This window comes from Leptosomus discolor, unplaced genomic scaffold, assembly GCF_034619465.1.
Source record: "Leptosomus discolor isolate bLepDis1 unplaced genomic scaffold, bLepDis1.hap2 HAP2_SCAFFOLD_45, whole genome shotgun sequence".
NCBI lineage: Eukaryota > Metazoa > Chordata > Aves > Leptosomiformes > Leptosomidae > Leptosomus > Leptosomus discolor.
In genome coordinates this window covers 618789-634508 of record NW_028237842.1, presented here as the reverse complement: position 1 = coordinate 634508, position 15720 = coordinate 618789, and the positions used below count along the sequence as shown (strand labels likewise).

The 15720-nt window shown below is 54.2% G+C and overlaps 1 protein-coding gene and 1 long non-coding RNA gene across 2 annotated transcripts; one reads left to right on the top strand and one right to left on the bottom strand.

The window, feature by feature from the left end:
* Positions 1-8779: 8779 nt before the first annotated feature.
* On the top strand, positions 8780-10894 carry LOC147412653 (acrosin-like). The gene is made up of 4 exons (XM_086481131.1): positions 8780-8958; positions 9297-9562; positions 9850-9995; positions 10481-10894. The coding sequence occupies exons 1-4, from the start codon at positions 8780-8782 to the stop codon at positions 10826-10828; spliced, it is 939 nt and encodes a 312-aa protein (XP_086337257.1). The 3' UTR covers positions 10829-10894.
* Positions 10895-13343: 2449 nt separating this feature from the next.
* Positions 13344-14729, bottom strand: LOC147412652 (uncharacterized). The gene is made up of 2 exons (XR_015184171.1): positions 14692-14729; positions 13344-14115 (listed from the first exon to the last, which is right to left on the bottom strand). It is a non-coding gene; the product is annotated as an uncharacterized LOC147412652 (long non-coding RNA).
* Positions 14730-15720: the final 991 nt, after the last annotated feature.

The window sequence follows — 15720 nt, the reverse complement described above, 5'->3', positions numbered from 1 at the left end:
GCCTAATATCTAATGTATACATCAACACCTCACTTTCAGGATGTAAGTAAAAAAAACATGCAGAAATACCTTCATTCCCAAGGTCAGCATTACACAACGTGAGTATAAAAGGGATCACAACAAGGACGCTGAACATGGCTCACATCTCAAAGAACACGGCTTTTTTTCCAACTCAGTAATTAACGCATGAGTAAACTACAATAAGTATTACATTCATTTTCCTAAATATTAAACCCGTTAGAAATTTGTTCCGACGGTCAGAAACACACTTGAGTCACGGCAAGACCGTAACCCTGAGCCCATAGAGAAGGGGCAATGAAGAAGTGGGATGTGACATGTGGAAGTCTCGGGGGCAACACGGGGCCAGTGGTTAGGACGTTCCCTTCTGCAGCGCAGCACCAGTGCCCGCCGTTGTAGGCACTTTGTACCACGCTAGCGTAGGACCAACATAAAACCCCCACTTTGCAAGTCCCGCACAAGTCTCCCTCGTGACTACGCCCAGAGGTTTCCCCTCGCACGCTCACCCTTAGTCTTACGCTAAAGGGGGAGATGAAAACACAGTAATTTGTGCCCCCCTGTGCTGCACAGTAATCCCACCCCTAAATTCCACTCCCCGTGGCTGAGCGTAGGCTGTATCTAACAGACCCCAGCCTGGCACGAGTAAACCTGTCCCCACGGCATTCCAAAAGTCTGGGCAGAGACTGACTGCTGCTCCTGGCCCCGGCAACTCGGACCTGGGGGTCTCCCTCTTCACCACCTGACGGTGCTCTTGGCAAGCAAGCTCTGGTTTGAGCACCTCCCCAGCAACCCACCAGCACAACTGGTCTTGTACCAGAGAGCTGCCCTTTTTCCTGACAGAAGCAAGGGGCTCGAGGATCTGGAAGACCAGCGGCCAATTATCTTTCCTGAACACAAAACAACCCCGCAGACCCTTACTTCAGCTGATGGCAAACTCCTTCCGTTCACAGCTCAGTCCTTGCACAGTCCTCACCATCCTCCAGGAAAGTGGGTGGGCCTGGAAATAACTGGGTTCTCTGGACATACACACACTCTTCACCTTGAAGGTGTACTGATAGCTGCACCCACAAGGTACCCCAGGGGTCACAGCATACAGGCCTTTTCTTCTGCCAGAATAAAACACACAGCGCGCACCCAGCAACCTGTACCGTGAACTCTGATCTGAGAATCAGAGCTTTTAAGATCTCCAGTTGCTGAGACTCCTGAACTGGTAAAGCACGGTAGAGGTGGAAAGCTTTTCCAAGAAATTGCTCTGCCTACATTGTATTTACGTGCACAAGCTACAGGTATTTAGAGGTTCTTATTCGTGAGTGCCTAAATTTTAACCAAACCTTCTGAACCACAGCAAGTTCTCCACTACCTCAGGGTTCTTTGTTTTCGAGGAGACTTTCACACTTTGAATCAGCCTGTCTCTAGATAGACGAAGCTAGCCATTTCTCTCCCCCTTCATTGCCAAAAAAAGCTTGTTTGATGTTCCCCTGACATGGAGGTGTTTCTTAACTGACCTGCTCCCGTTTCTCCAATCCCACACGTGGGACCAGTCCATAAGTATCGCCTCGGGGTCGCTCAGCCACAGCTTTCCAGGCTCAGCTTCTCCTCGTCCACCAAGCACCTCGTAAGAAAAGACATAATTACAAAAGTTACTGCCATTGCAATGTTGTGGGATTCTAACTGGGCAGAAGAGTTCCCCAAGTCATCCTACTACCCAATGTTACAGCACCCTCAAACACAGGGCTCAACTGGCGGTTCACAGGAAGGTTGAACACTCCTGCCCCAAGCACAGCCACACTCAGAAGCACGAGGAACACCTTTGGGGGCTGCAGCAGTTTTGGCTGTCTAATTGCAATCCACGGGCTCCAGTCCGTTAGAGTTTGCATCCAGCAGCGTGCCTGGCTACGTCACCCCTGAGGCATGACTCTTCCCAGTCCTTCTCCCTCCACCTCTACCAGGAGAGTTGTTTCAAGGGACACAGGAAAAGATGTGTTTTAAAAAAATAAAAAACCACAAAACAAAACAAGAGATAATTCTAAAGCCTCACTGATTTACGTGAGTGAGCTTAAAGCTTTGCAGAAACTTCAGGCAAAGCACCTAGAAACTGAAATGACTGTTTTTATCTTCTTTGCTGGAGGCACCTACACCAACTGTTCAGAAACTCCACCCAGAAGGGATCAATTCCTTAGTACTGCCTTTTTATTTGGGTTGAGGTTTGGGAAACTGTAGAACAGTAGGTACACCAGAGACATCAGAGAGGACTTCTCTGAAGGAAGGTGAGGCTAACAACGCTTCTGAACACACTGTGAAAGGTCAATAGAGCATTAAATTGTGACTGCAGACAGTAAAACAATGTTGAATCCTTCATACTAAGTAAAATACCACCAGCACCCCTCAAAACCCACAACAGCAAGCAGCAAGTGTTATTGACACTGGCATTACTGAAGCTACAGAGAACTGTGCCTGCTGCAACTCAACAGCTGAAATTTTTACCTCAGCGACAAAGCCAAAAGCTAGAACATTGTCTTGCCATGGAACACATTTATTTGCCACTTAAGAGCCCACCTGAAGTCAAAACTGTTGGCTCCGTTCCCACAGCTTTCAACAGCCACAGTTCTCCTAAGGAAGACCCGCTGTGTGCTGCAAGAAAGCACAATCAGGGACATTTACTGTCATTTTGCTTCAGTTAAACACAACCGCATCTCCGAGTCCAACGATTCAGCTCTGCCCTCACTCGCTTCCCGGCGAGGTCACCTGAAGTACGGCGCCACCGCCAAGGTGACAAGTCCCGAAAGCTGCGGCTTCCCAGTTCAGCTCCCAGCCCCCACGGTCTGCAGTTACGGCCGTCAAGCACTTCCCTCCCTCCCTCCCTCCCTCCCTCCCCGGCAGCGCCGAGATGAAACCCTCTCACCTCCACCCCGTCGCGGCCGCCCCCGGCAGGCGGCTCTCCGAAGGCACGGGGCGGCCAGGGAAGGGGAGCGGTCCCGGCGGCAGGGACGCAGAGAGCAGGACCGGAGGCCCCGCAGGCGGACGCCGCGTTACCTCGCTCCCCTCCGGGGCCCCGCAGCGGCGCTCCCGCCGGGAGAGGCCTCCCGCCCGCGGGGCTGCAGCTCCCTCGGCCCGGGCCGGGGCTGGTGTCGCGCAGCCGCAGCGCCGGCCCCGCCGCCGGACGGCGAGGCGGCCCCGGCAGCGCCTCTTCCCCCGGCCTCTCACCGCAAGTGCGAGCGGCGCAAGAGCGCAGGCGCCGGCGCGGCGCGGCGAGGGCGGCCCGGGGCGGGGGGGGTCGGGGCGGCCCCTCCGCTGCCGGGGGGAGGGCGGGCGCGTCCGGGCCGCGTCTCCCGCCGTGACGGCGCCTGCGGGAAAACGGGCCCGGGGCTGCGAGCGTCCCGCCGGCGGCTTCTGCGTTCGGTCCCCGCTGCGGCGATGAACGCTCTCGCGGGGCAGCGGGCGGGAGGCACGCGCGGCTCCCAGACAAAGCCGCAATCAGGCACAGGGTCGTCAGCCACCGCCGGGGCTTGGGGCCTGACCCCAACCTCTGACGCGGCTGCAGAGATGACAGGTGGGAGGTGCCCTTGGGCCAGCGCCTTGTAGCTCCTTTTCAGCTGTTTTTCATCTCAAAACGGAGAGCGCGAGCTGGGGAGGCTCGTGTGGCGCCGTGGGGGATGTGGCTGGGGAGCTGACGTAGGCAGGATCTCCCTGCGGTTCCTTCCCTCGGACAGAAATCAATCTGAAACTCGACTTGCCCAGGTCAGTTCTCCTTCCTGGTGGCAGTGTGGGATCCAGGAGCAGCGTCAGGAGTAATAAACCTCATGTTCGCCTCCGTGGTCAGAGCGGAGGCTTCTGCTTATCCACCTCAAACACCCACCCCACCCCACCCCCCCGCCCCCCTTTCTTTTTTACCTTCCAATCTAAAGCTTATTTTCCTCTGTGAGAGAAGTGGAAAGCACTGTTTCTGTGCAGTACATAGTTGTAAGGTGATGGCACGACTTGAAACCGAGGAAACAGTTTAAACCATTTAGTCTTGACGGTGCTGTAAGCCTTTGTGTTCTGTCTTGATGGTCACTGCTTTTTAAACAAGATCAAGCTCGTTTTGTACTTTAGATACATGGAGGAAAGGATTGTAGAAGAGTTAGATTTGTGGGATAACAAAAGGAGGTTAACTCATCCTACTTCTCCCTATGGGAGAGGGAGTGGTTTGCAGGGGTTTTATTGTGCTTGATATTGATGTCCTCGACTGTCATTTAAAAATCCAGCCAACAAACAAACCAAACCCAAAAACCACAACCAAAAACAGCCAACCAAAAAAAAACCAAAAACCAAAAAACACCCATACAAAAACCCAGACTGTTTTGGATTTTGAGTTTCAGTGGTTTTTTTTCACTATGGTGAAAATTCTTGTTTTAAGACAGCTTATAGTAGCTTCTCTGTGCCTCCCTACTTCTGGCAAATTTGGAAAATTGAAGCCTTGTTCTACATCCATTATGTTATTAAGTTTAGGCTGTAGAAGTTGTAGGCATTGGAGCATCTGAAACTTGGACCATTTTTTTGTTTTAAGTGTGTGTTTTAAGAAAGTTTTAGTCGTGTTTTTAGTGCCATTTGTGTCCAGAAAAGTCACAGAATCACAGGCTCTGCTGAATTGTGCATCTGTATATCTCTTTAAATGTGTGTTTTGAAGCTTAATTTGCCTCTGCGTAGTTAAAATCTTGATGTTTACCCAAACTGAGTTTTTAGTGAGGCCACTTCACCTCCAGAGCCTGGGAAGCATTTGCTGAAGCAGTGATGTAACTGAATCCAAGAAAACTCACTAACGACTTCAGTGTTGTTAAGCAGGGCTTCTGTATTACGGCGCCGGGCAGCACGAGGGATGGTTCCTTCCATCCGTGCTCCAACGGGCTAGCAAAACACATCAGTCCCTGTACACAAAAATCATACATATCCCTCAGATTTCCTGAGAAGGGCAGTCTTATGGTGATGAGTTCCCAGCGTTCATAGTCTTCCTCAGCTGTCCTCTAGTTGAATCCTCCTTCTGGAGCACAAGCCCGGGCCCCTTTTCTGATGCAACCTTTTGTAACAAGCAGTTGTGTACTAGAGGTGTCTCCTTGATGGCTGGAGCTTTGTCTCCTTGATGTCAGGCAAGATGTTACCTATTTATCAGCTTTGCTCAGCAAATAGCTAAAGCCATCCTTGCAGGGGAAGAAAAACTCAGGAAAGATGCGAGTAAAGTTTTTCTGTATCTTAGTCAGGGATTGTCAGGGGTTGAACTCTTTCAGTATCGTGAGGGCTCAATAAGCCCTGATAAAATAGATTGGAAAATTAGAGGATGGGGGGGATTTTAAAGAAAAGCCCCCTTGGGTGCGTATTAGTGCATTGGGAGGAAATTGGGGGGCCACTGGGGGGTTGGTAAATAAGAAGACCCTGAGCAAATATTGTAACCAATGGAGGCCCCTTTATGTACTGGTTGATGGGGAAAATGGCCTTTTAACGGAACTTTGAAAGATAACACTTTGTTGCAACTCATGTTATTTCTGCACCGAAAAGGAATGTGGAATCAACCCAGCGTCCCAGGATCCTATGGTTCTGGTGACAGAAAGAGATAAAAATAAGCAAGAAGAGAAATTAAAATGATGGTGTTCGGTATGTAGCACTGGACAGAGAGGTTTCAAAATTGGCTTGCAGAATGAAAGGCTGGAGGATTATTTGCTTCCGACCGAAAAAGAAGGTGATAGGGAGGAGACTGTGGCGCTGTAGGGGGCGAAGAACCAGAGGCAGGGGTCAGAGAAGAGATTGTAAAAAACCTCAGGACCTTGACTGGGAGGATGTGGATGCGATGTTGGATGTGGTGTTTTAGTGAGTCGGAGAAACAGATGCTTGTGAGGGCAGCTAGAGCTCAAGTACAGGCTCTAACCTTGGCTGGGACTCTGCTGGAACAGCGGATAATCACGTTCCAGTTACCAATCCCGGCTGGGACCCCAACCAAACAGGAGCCAGGAATTGATTAGTGCGGTATTGCTGGAGACTGCTTGGCGAGTATATCGGAATAGAGACAGTCAGAAAGAGAGAATAATGGGCAAAACACTTGCTGGTGCTACAGCAGGTGCTTTGCGCAGGGCAGGAGGTCAGAAACCCCTCTGAATAAGGCTGAGAGTTGTAAGAAGTGGTGCAAGTGCCCCCACCTAGAGGCAGTCAACCCCTCTTAAAGGAACAGTGTGCTTGTTGTAAGCAAATGGGGCATTGGAAAAGGAATGGCCGAGACTGGGCAAATCAGTGACAGCTGCCAACATGGAAGAAGATTGACTGGGACCAGGGGAATCCTCCCTAGCGGAACCCTTGGTAAAAGTTCAGCTAGGGAAAGAAGAGAAACCTGTAGAATTTTTAATAGGTACACGTGCCACATTTTCAGTGTTAAATCAGACTTTATTACCTGTGAGTAGGCAAACTGTTAATATTATGGGAGCAACTGGGCAGGTTGAGAAGGCTTTCTTTCGGAAACCATTAAAATTCAAAATTGGGAAAAGTGTAGGGGTGCATCAATTCCTCTGCCTGCCTGAAGCCCCTAAACCACTTTTGAGAAGGAACTTCCTAGAGCAATTGAATGTCAAAATAAATGTTAACAATGGAGAAATTGAATTTACAGTACCAAAGGAAAACCACACTGAAATCTTAACTTTGGCCCTCACTGTACCCCAGATCAGAGAAGAAGAAATTGTACAAGAAATAAAAGACCAGGTATACCCAGGAGTATGGGCCTTGGGAATACCTGGAAAGGCTAAAAATGCAGAATTGGTTGTTGTTAAACTGAAAGAAAGAGCATGACCCGTCAGGGTAAAACAATATCCTTTGAAATTGGAAGACAGACAAGGAGTGCAAAGTATTATAGGCGAATTTATAACATTTGGGTTATTAACTGAATGCTCCTCAGAGTATAACACTCCTATTCTGCCTGTCAAGAAGCCTGAGGGTTGGTACAAGACCTGCGGGCAATAAATCAGAGAGCTGAAGATTTCCAGCCGGTAGTGGCAAAACCCATACACCTTATTGACTAGTTTAAAAGAAACCTATGAATGGTTCACAGTATTAGGTCTGAAAGATGCATTCTTTTGCCTCACCTTGGCCCCCGAAAGCCGCAATTTCTTTGGATCTTTTCCTCAAAACCATGTTTTCACTGACTGATTTGTTCTTGCCCATCTCTTAGTCTAACCAAGCAAGACGCTCTGGTGGTACTTTCCGGGGCAGGAGGTTTCCCTTTCACCAGTCTGGCGGTTTTCTTCTTGTTCAAAGGAACAGTCACTTAGAAAGGTGTGCATTGCTGATAGACCACATGGTCCGGCGGATGAAGCAGACCCTGAATCTTGGGAAAAAACAAGACTGGGGTCTGGAAAAACAGGACCAAGCTTTGAGAAAGGAACTCTTGCTGACAGTCCCCTTGGTCCATCAGACAAAACAAGAGGCCCTGAATCTTGGGAAAAACAAGGCTGAAAGAACTCAAGGTTTGGAAATCCTGTGAGAATTTTGTGAAAAACGAGGCCGAAAACCAAAGCCAAACACCAGGGCCAGACTGGGGAAAGAAAAGGAAAGAAAACCTCCATCACTAAAGAGAGAAAAAGAAGGAAAAACGCTTTCTTCGCTTGCCGTACGTGAGCTGCGCGGGGCGGCCCCGTCTGCAGGCGCCCCCTCTGGAGGCCGGGCGGGCCAGAGCTGCCCACGCTGCCGTGCGCTCCGGCTGCAGCAGCGGCCCTTGGGGAGAGCCAAAGCTTTCCGAGGGGGCTGCTCTGCGCCGGGTTTGGTCAAAAGCTCTCTGGCCGTCAGCCGCTGGAGGCATCCAGGTCTGCGGGACTCGTCCCCGTCGCACATGGCTGCTTGCCGGCCACGGCTGAGACCGGGTTGGCTCTTCCACCCCCAAACAGGCGCATACTGCCTGTAGCGGTGATCTTCCCCGGTGTTCGTGTTTTGGGCAGGACCTGGAGGCAAACGGCTGTGGAGAGCAGGGTGGCAGTGAACTTCCCAAAGAGGCCGTCATGCCACGCTTGTTCTTTTCCTGCTGGCTGTGAGCAGGCAGCGCTCGGAGGCAGGCGCCGCTGCCTGCCACGGGGCCTGCGCGCCCTCGTTCAGCAGGGGTCAGTCAGGGGAGTCTGATCCCGGCTTCTGCCTCCCCTCCTGCTTGGAAACCCCCCATGTTGCTGACACCCCCACCTCCAACCCCTCCGAGAGACCACCGTGCCCCACACCCAGAAACGGCGGCTCTGTGACATCAGCCCCAGGGCCAAGGACACCTCAGGCAGCGTGACTGCTGCGGGCAGTACGTCGGCGGCTGCGCTGGAGGCAACAAGACCTCGTTCTTGCAGCTGACACGTGCCGCCGGCAGCGATGAAATTGCTCGCCCTCCTCGTCCTGCTGGCCGTGTGCCGGCCTGCGCACGGCATGTGGGCCAGCTGTGGGTAAGTGGGCCGAGGCTCTGGGAGGGAGCTCGGGCAGCCCTTCCTGGGCTTCACTGGAGGGGGCCCGCCTGTGCCCCGTGGCCACCCCACAGCTTCCCGAACCCCCTGTGGGAGCCTCAGCTCCTTTCCAGCACCCAGGCCGCTGGCACAACCCATCTACGGGGCTGAAGCGGACAGAGGGCTGGAGGCACAGCCACGGGGTTCCCTGGCCCTGCCGTCCATGCAGCCCCTCGGGGGGAGGGAAGACGGCTGACCTTCAGCCTCAACAGCAGCACAGCCGTCCAGCAGCACACTCATGAGTTTCTTCTTACAGCGGGACCTGCGGGCTCCGGCCCATGGCGGCTCACTATGGCATGTCACGTGTCGTGGGTGGTACGGGTGCCCAGCCAGGGGCCTGGCCTTGGATCGTCAGCATCCAGAACCCCTGGAAAACGGGCACGGGCCACGTGTGCGGAGGGTCCCTCATCAGCCCGCAGTGGGTCCTCACAGCAGCCCACTGCTTCGTCGGGGCCAGGTAAGGAGGACCAGGGAAGGGGGCTATCCCCACAGCACCAGCAGGCGCCCTGTCCGCAGCACCACGAGCTCCTGCCATCCCGGTGCCTTGCAGTGCGCTCGGTGCCGGGGCACTGGCGAGCCCAACTGAGAGACTGCTCCGCAGAAGGCTGGGCTCGTGCCACCGCTTCCTAGCAGCCTCCAGTTCCATGTTCCTGGTGCCCAAGGTGTGCTGGGGCACTGGCACCCTCCGCAGCGCTGCTTTCCTCCCTGCCTTGGGAAGCAGAAGGCAGGGAACTGGGAGGCTACTGCAGCACGGGGCTCCGCTCCCTCTGAGCCCTCTCTCCACCTGCCTTCCAGGAATGTGGCCATGTGGCGCGTGGTGATCGGGGCCACCCACTTGGCTCAGCCAGGCCCTGAGACCCAAGTGCGCAACATTCAGCGGCTGGTGGTTCACGAACACTACCGTAACGGCACGGAGAGGAACGACATCGCCTTGCTGGAACTGGACCAGCCTGTCCAGTGCGGCTACTACGTACAGCTCGCCTGCGTGCCGGACACCTCGCTGAGAGTGTCAGGGCTGACGAACTGCTATGTCAGCGGTTGGGGTGCCACCATGGCAAGATGTGAGTTCCCAAACAGTGCTCGTGTCCCGAGGGCAAGCTCGGCGCGCTGGGGAGGGCGGGCTGGGCTTATGGCAGCAACGGCGGCAAAAGCCAGAGTCGGGCTGTGGGGACGTACGGCCACGAAGAGAGGCGCCCGAGCCGTTAGCCAAGGCGAGATGGAAGGGCAAGCCCGGCACAAGGCCTCTGCAGGGGCAAAGGCAAGCCCTAGGGAAGGGCTTCAGCCAGACAGGGGAGGAGAACTGGGAACAGAAGGGCTGCTGCCGGATAACTCCTTTCTGTGCTCACAGCTGGAGGATCGACCGCTGTCCTGCAGGAAGCCCAGGTCCGCCTCATCGATGTCAAGCTCTGCAACAGCAGCCAGTGGTACAGAGGGGCCATCCACCCCCACAACGTGTGTGCCGGCTATCCACGGGGCGGCATCGACACCTGCCAGGTAGGAGCGTGCTCCACGCCAGCCCCCAGCAGCACAGGCAGCCCTGTCGCCAGCGCCCAAACGTCCCCCGGCGCGGGCTGCGCCCGGCAAGTCGCCCTCCCGCCGCTGAGTCCCCACCGCTGTCGGGGCTCGCCTCCCTTCCCCGTCTGCAGGCCCTTGCCCAGCGCCCGCCTTGTCCCAGAGCCCCGGCACTCTGCCCAGAAAGGCCACCCAGTGCTCTTGCCCCAGCCCAGAGCTCCGGATCCCAGCCCTGGCACGATCCCACCTCCACTATCCACTGGGGCAGAGAGGAGAGAGCGCCCGACCTTGCAGGCCCACCAGCCCCTTCCGGACAAGGCCCTGCAGGCTCCAGCACCTGAGCAGAGCCTTTCTGGGCAGTGGGTACGGCTCTGGCAGGTGCCGGGAGAGAGAAGGAGCCCGCCACAGTGCTCCCGGGGCCACCCAACACCACCGGAACCCTCTCTCTCTCCTCCGCTCCGCTGCAGGGTGACAGCGGTGGTCCTCTTGTCTGCCAAGACAACCACGCTGACTACTTCTGGCTCGTGGGGGTGACCAGCTGGGGGAAAGGCTGCGCCAGAGCCAAGCGGCCCGGAGTCTACACCTCCACGCAGCACTTCTACGATTGGATCCTGGCACAGATGGGACTGCGCCCAGCAGGAACAGCTGCTCCAACGCCACAGCCAGTCTTCACCTCAACCCCCGTGCAGAGGCCAAGGCCAATCCCAACCCAGTCGGGCAGGTTTAGGCCCTGTCAGTTTCCACGGCAGAAGCTGCTGGAATTCTTTAACCTGCTGCAGGAGCTCCTGCAGGTCCTAAGGGGGATCAAGGCTTGAGCAGCAGGAGGAACAGGAGCCAGTGCAGCCTGCAGGGTAGCACCACCCTTTCCTCCTGGGGCAATGCCTGCTGAGATGCAAAGGCAGCCTCAGTGCCAGAGGCCTGCTCTGTCCTGCCCATGCTCCTCTCTGGGCACGCACTTGCTGCGCTCGACTTAGTTCTTGAAATAAAGTCACCAGTTGTCACAGCTGACCACGCTTCAGTCCAGTTCAGTCTCCTGTGCAAGGCAAGGACTTCCACGGCAGGCCCCTGTGGCAGGAGGCTGCGGGCAGACAAGTCGGGCACAAAGGGGAAGCGTCACACCAAAGGGCTGAAACTGTGCCTGGACAGAGGGGAGGGTGCTGGGAGCCCCCATGGGGTGGAGAAGACGGGCCCCCGAGGCTCACAAGAGGACAGGAGACAACGACGTGCCACGCAGACAGCCGTGGGGGCACGCGTTAAGGCACGCAAGCCCATGCTTAGGGCCTGGCTGGGGTGGTTTGACCCTGCTTAGGTGGCAGGTGCCCACCGAAGCCGCTCTATCGCTCTCCCCGTCCTCAACATTTAAAACATGCCATCACATTAGCTATTGCGGTACGAACGGCCGCCTGAATCGGGGCTAGATGCTCTTCCTTTGCGACATGCTTAATCATGTCTGCGATACTTGACCCCACTGGCAGTGATCGTAAGATTTCTTTGGTTGCCGAATTACACTGCTGACGTAAACGATCTGCAACAACCGGGCCTTTCGCTTCCGCAGGCAGGGTCGAGGAATCGACCGCTGCCTGGAGGCGATCCACAAATTGTGTAAAACTCTCACGCTCATTTTGCTTTATCATGGACCATGGCGATGGCTTGACAATAACTCTAGAGGCCGTGCGAATGGCTTCTCTGGCCGCACGAGTAGTTGTCAGAACTTCGTGGGCCCGCAGGCCCTGGGCCTGCGCCTGGGGGTTAATCATTGTTGGGTCTGTACCTATCAGCCGCTGCAGGCTGGAGCCATGGAGCGGGTGATCCGCCCCGGTTACTTGGGCTAGTTTCCTCGCACAGTTGTCCTCCCATTCTTGTTTAAAAACGATCAGCCCTGCCCCATCAAAGATCAATCTACAAGTTTGTTTTATGTCGAACGGGAGCATATCGTCTCCCCCGAAAACGCCATCTATGAGGGTGGAGACCATGGCAGAATTAAGCCCTTTATCCGCCATTGCCTTAACAATCGCTTGTATATCCTTAGGGTTTACTGGCGAGTGGACCCTCTGCCCCCCGTCCGGCACCCGGACCGGGAACGCTAGCGTTCCTAATTTTCCTCCAATTAGTAAGAAGAATTTTTTCCCTTCGCGATCACTCTTTACTTTGGATGGGGATGTTTTGGCATTCAACTGCAGCTACTCTCATTTCTTCTTCCTCTGAGTTTGAATCAGTTACGAGCCGCTCGTCCCAGCTAGTGTCTGACCCGGAGTCGGAGCTCGACTGACTGGTTACTTCCGGTTTGCAGTGCCTTTTTGTCAGGCTTCGGCCCCGCCCACTTCCCTTGCGGGCGGGCCGTTCCCTCCCTCTAGGCTCGCCCCTCCCTCTGCTCGGCGGGGTGTTTGCCCTATAAGGGCATTCTTTCCAGCGACCGCCCTGATTGGCTTTCTGCCCGTCACTCACGCCCCCCTCCTCTTTCCAGTCGCCCCCAGCCCCCTCTTCCCCTGTCGTTCTCCTCCCCCTCCCTATTGTGTGCGCTTGTTAGTGCTAGCGCTTCTTCCCCGTTCCCGCCATGGGCATCTTCACCTCGTCCTCCCCCGCTTTGCTCGGCGCCATCTTGGGGCGCGTAGGGCGGTGCTTTAGCCCAGACTTCATTAGACCCCGATCTCTCCGTGGCGCCTCTGGCCTCTTCGGCTAGTCTACCCCAGAAGGATTTAGCTCGTTCTTGTCCCTCAGTAAGCGGGTCGGGGTTTGGGGATTGAGGGGACGTGTCGCCCTCTTGCAGATTTTTAGGCTTAGCAGAACAGTCATCGTCTGGGGGGTGCAAAGTCTGTGTGGCTGCTCCAACTCCCAATTTTGGGGTGGCCCACAAACAGTTCTTTGCTGCCCTCCAGGTCTCCTGCTCTTGTATGGCCTTCTGCAGGGCTTTTACAACTTTCCCCCACGACTTAAGATTTTTCCCTCGACCCGAAGACATCGTCTCCTCAGCTAACGCTTTAGTACATTTATCCCACACTTCAGGGTGGAGAATATCCACCGGCTGGTCAATGACCCCAATTTGCAAAAGCCTCGCAACCACGAGGGTAAAATCTTTAGGTTTACAATCAACACCCCACTGCTTATGTAATTGTGATACGACCTTCACAAGGGCTTCCATCCTCCTTGTTGGTCCGGGAGCGTCCTCCCCGCCGGGCTGGCCCTGCCGCTCTGGCCGCCGTTCACCCGATTCCAGGCGAGTGTTCCTGGGTTTCGGCACCACTTGTTGCCTTTGATGGCGTGGCGACCTGGCTCAGGAACGGCACGGCGGCCTTCCCCGGGCCGCTCGGGCCATTAGCTCGCTGACACCAATGTGGTCGACGGCAAATGGCGTTTATTGCTGGGTGATGCGGCGCTATATAGCTTAGGTTTATGACCTCATTTCCATCTGCTTACATTATAAACCAGGCACTATTGGCTATCGGGAGGGGGGGCCCTATGTTTCCGTACAGCGCGATATCTTCCGGCCGCCAGACCCTAACTATCTACAGTTGTTCGTGCCAGCACTCAAACGTCACGCCGTCATCCCAGCAGGGTCTTTGTGAAGCCAGAGCGGTGTGCAGCAGGGCGGTGGATATAGATTCACAAGCTCTTACGGGACCCAGGAGAAAGTTTCGCCTGCAGTTGGGTCTGAAGGAGGGAATGGCACACTGCTAGAGCTTGGATCGCAGTGTTTCTGCAGCGGGAAGGAGGGGAAAAGCGGTGGAACATCTATCAGAACTCAAGGGTGCTTTCTGAAATACAGCTACAAGCACTATTTATTTCATCTCCTTTCATCCCCAGAGGAGAAAGACAAACTTTACCTCTGCTTATCGTTGCTTTAATTGTTAAGAAACTCGAAGGCTGGCTGTGATCTCCCACATGTCAGTGAGAAAACATGATGAAAAATAGGAAGAAAAAGGGAAGGGAATAATGTTGGCTGAGCAGCTGACTCGGCTACCGTGCAGAACTTACCAGCACATCTGCCTTATCCCATCATTATTATTGTGGTGGCTTGCCATGCCATCTAGCAGGGACTCGGGGAACTGCCAGTCCCGGGGAAGAGGTGACAAGGCAACACAAAAGCAATACAAGGCAAAACGTTCTGGAATAGATATTTACCAAGAATAAACATGAACATTTTCATTTTTCAGAGAAAACCATTTCGGAATGAAGAGCATCTTCTACAAAGAATACCCTTTGCCTTTAATTGTGTAATTCAGACCGAGCCCTTTCACAGGTTCACCACACATGGTGTACGACAATATTTTTCTTCTGCTTTCAAATGTCTCACGTTTGCTCATTTTTTTCTAATATTAAGAAAGAAAATCTGCAGCTGGCTTTCCATACATCATCAGGCATTACTATTTCACCTTCTTTGTACTCCTTTTCTTAATCCCTTCTCCGATTTTTTGTCTGATGCTTCTTTGGGTTGAACGCCCCATGCTTCCAGACCAGCACCGAGACTGCACTCCCAGTGGTTTGTGAACATCACCAGTGACCACACCAACTACACCACCACCTCTCTAATGTAGTTGTACTTTACTCCTTACTGGCACGCAAAAGAGGCTTGTTAGGCTTTTCCTTTTTTGACGGGCTAACGTGCCATTTTTTAAGTTAAAGTCATTTCCCATCCAAGAAATTACTCATCCCCACCAGACAGACCAAACCAAAACAGCACCTTAAGGCAAACTTCATCACTTCATCTTCCTCCTTGAAGATTGTATTTTATACTGCGTGGACAAAATCGTACTTCTGGTCTCTTTCTAAGCATCGCCTGAAGCAGGAAAGTTGAATGACAAATATTTTATTTGGTTTTAGTATAAAGCTACAGCCGTTCTATCACTTGGCCACACAGGCAAAGCCTTTCCCAACCTGGACATATACCAGTAGTATGTTTGCCCCAAGGAACTCGTAAAAGGACACGAGGATGCCCCTACTGCTGCCCCTCTGCCTCTCGCTGGGAGCCCAAGTCTCGGGCATTCTATAGCCATCGATAACTTTGACATTTCCCTCTCCCTCTTCCTCAATTTCTACTCTGTCTATCTGCCCTCTCTAGCATGAATGCCTTACACTCCACACCCTTCTCCCACAGGCCTTCTCTCCTCACTTTAGTTGTTGTCTTTGGCTTTCTCTCTTGCAGCACGCAGCAGATCCTCCCAACATGTGGTTACGATCCCTCTGCAAACAGAAGCGCTTTGGCTGCATCCTCCCCATTGCAGCTCTCAGGATCACCACCACAGATAGCTCAGGGAAAAAATGGGGACAAGCCACGACCTGCTGTTGACTCCACCCCTGTGCTTCCTCCAGACCCCTCATCCAGCAGAATGGCCTGAGGGGAAAACAAGGACACAGGCCCTGGCTAAAAGACCCAGCACACGACTCCAGCCTCCCCCAGCCCTGCTCTTGGCCATGGACCTATTTCTTCTCGTCCCCCTGTCAACAGAGGGGCGTCAGTCCCTAAAGTGTGCCTCAAGGGTGACGTCTTGCTGCCTGGCGGAGCCCCTCTCTGCAGGCACATCGCTTGCCTATCGTCTGCCCCCAGGCACGGGACGAGGAGGGGGCTGGGGCCCACGGCCCATGAGGGGAGGTGGAGGGCGGTCCCTGGGCCCAAGGGGCAGCCTTTCCCTGGGGCATGTTGGAGCGAGCCCCAGGAAAGGGGCCCTCAGCCCTCACCACCACCCTCCTTCTCCTGACTTTGGGCACCTTT

Coding starts and splice junctions, on each gene's coding strand:
- LOC147412653 (XM_086481131.1), top strand. CDS start 8,780: ATGGCGGCTCACTATGGCATGTCACGTGTCGTGGGTGGTACGGGTGCC. Junction 8,959..9,296: donor CACTGCTTCGTCGGGGCCAG/GTAAGGAGGACC, acceptor CCTGCCTTCCAG/GAATGTGGCCATGTGGCGCG. Junction 9,563..9,849: donor GGGTGCCACCATGGCAAGAT/GTGAGTTCCCAA, acceptor CTGTGCTCACAG/CTGGAGGATCGACCGCTGTC.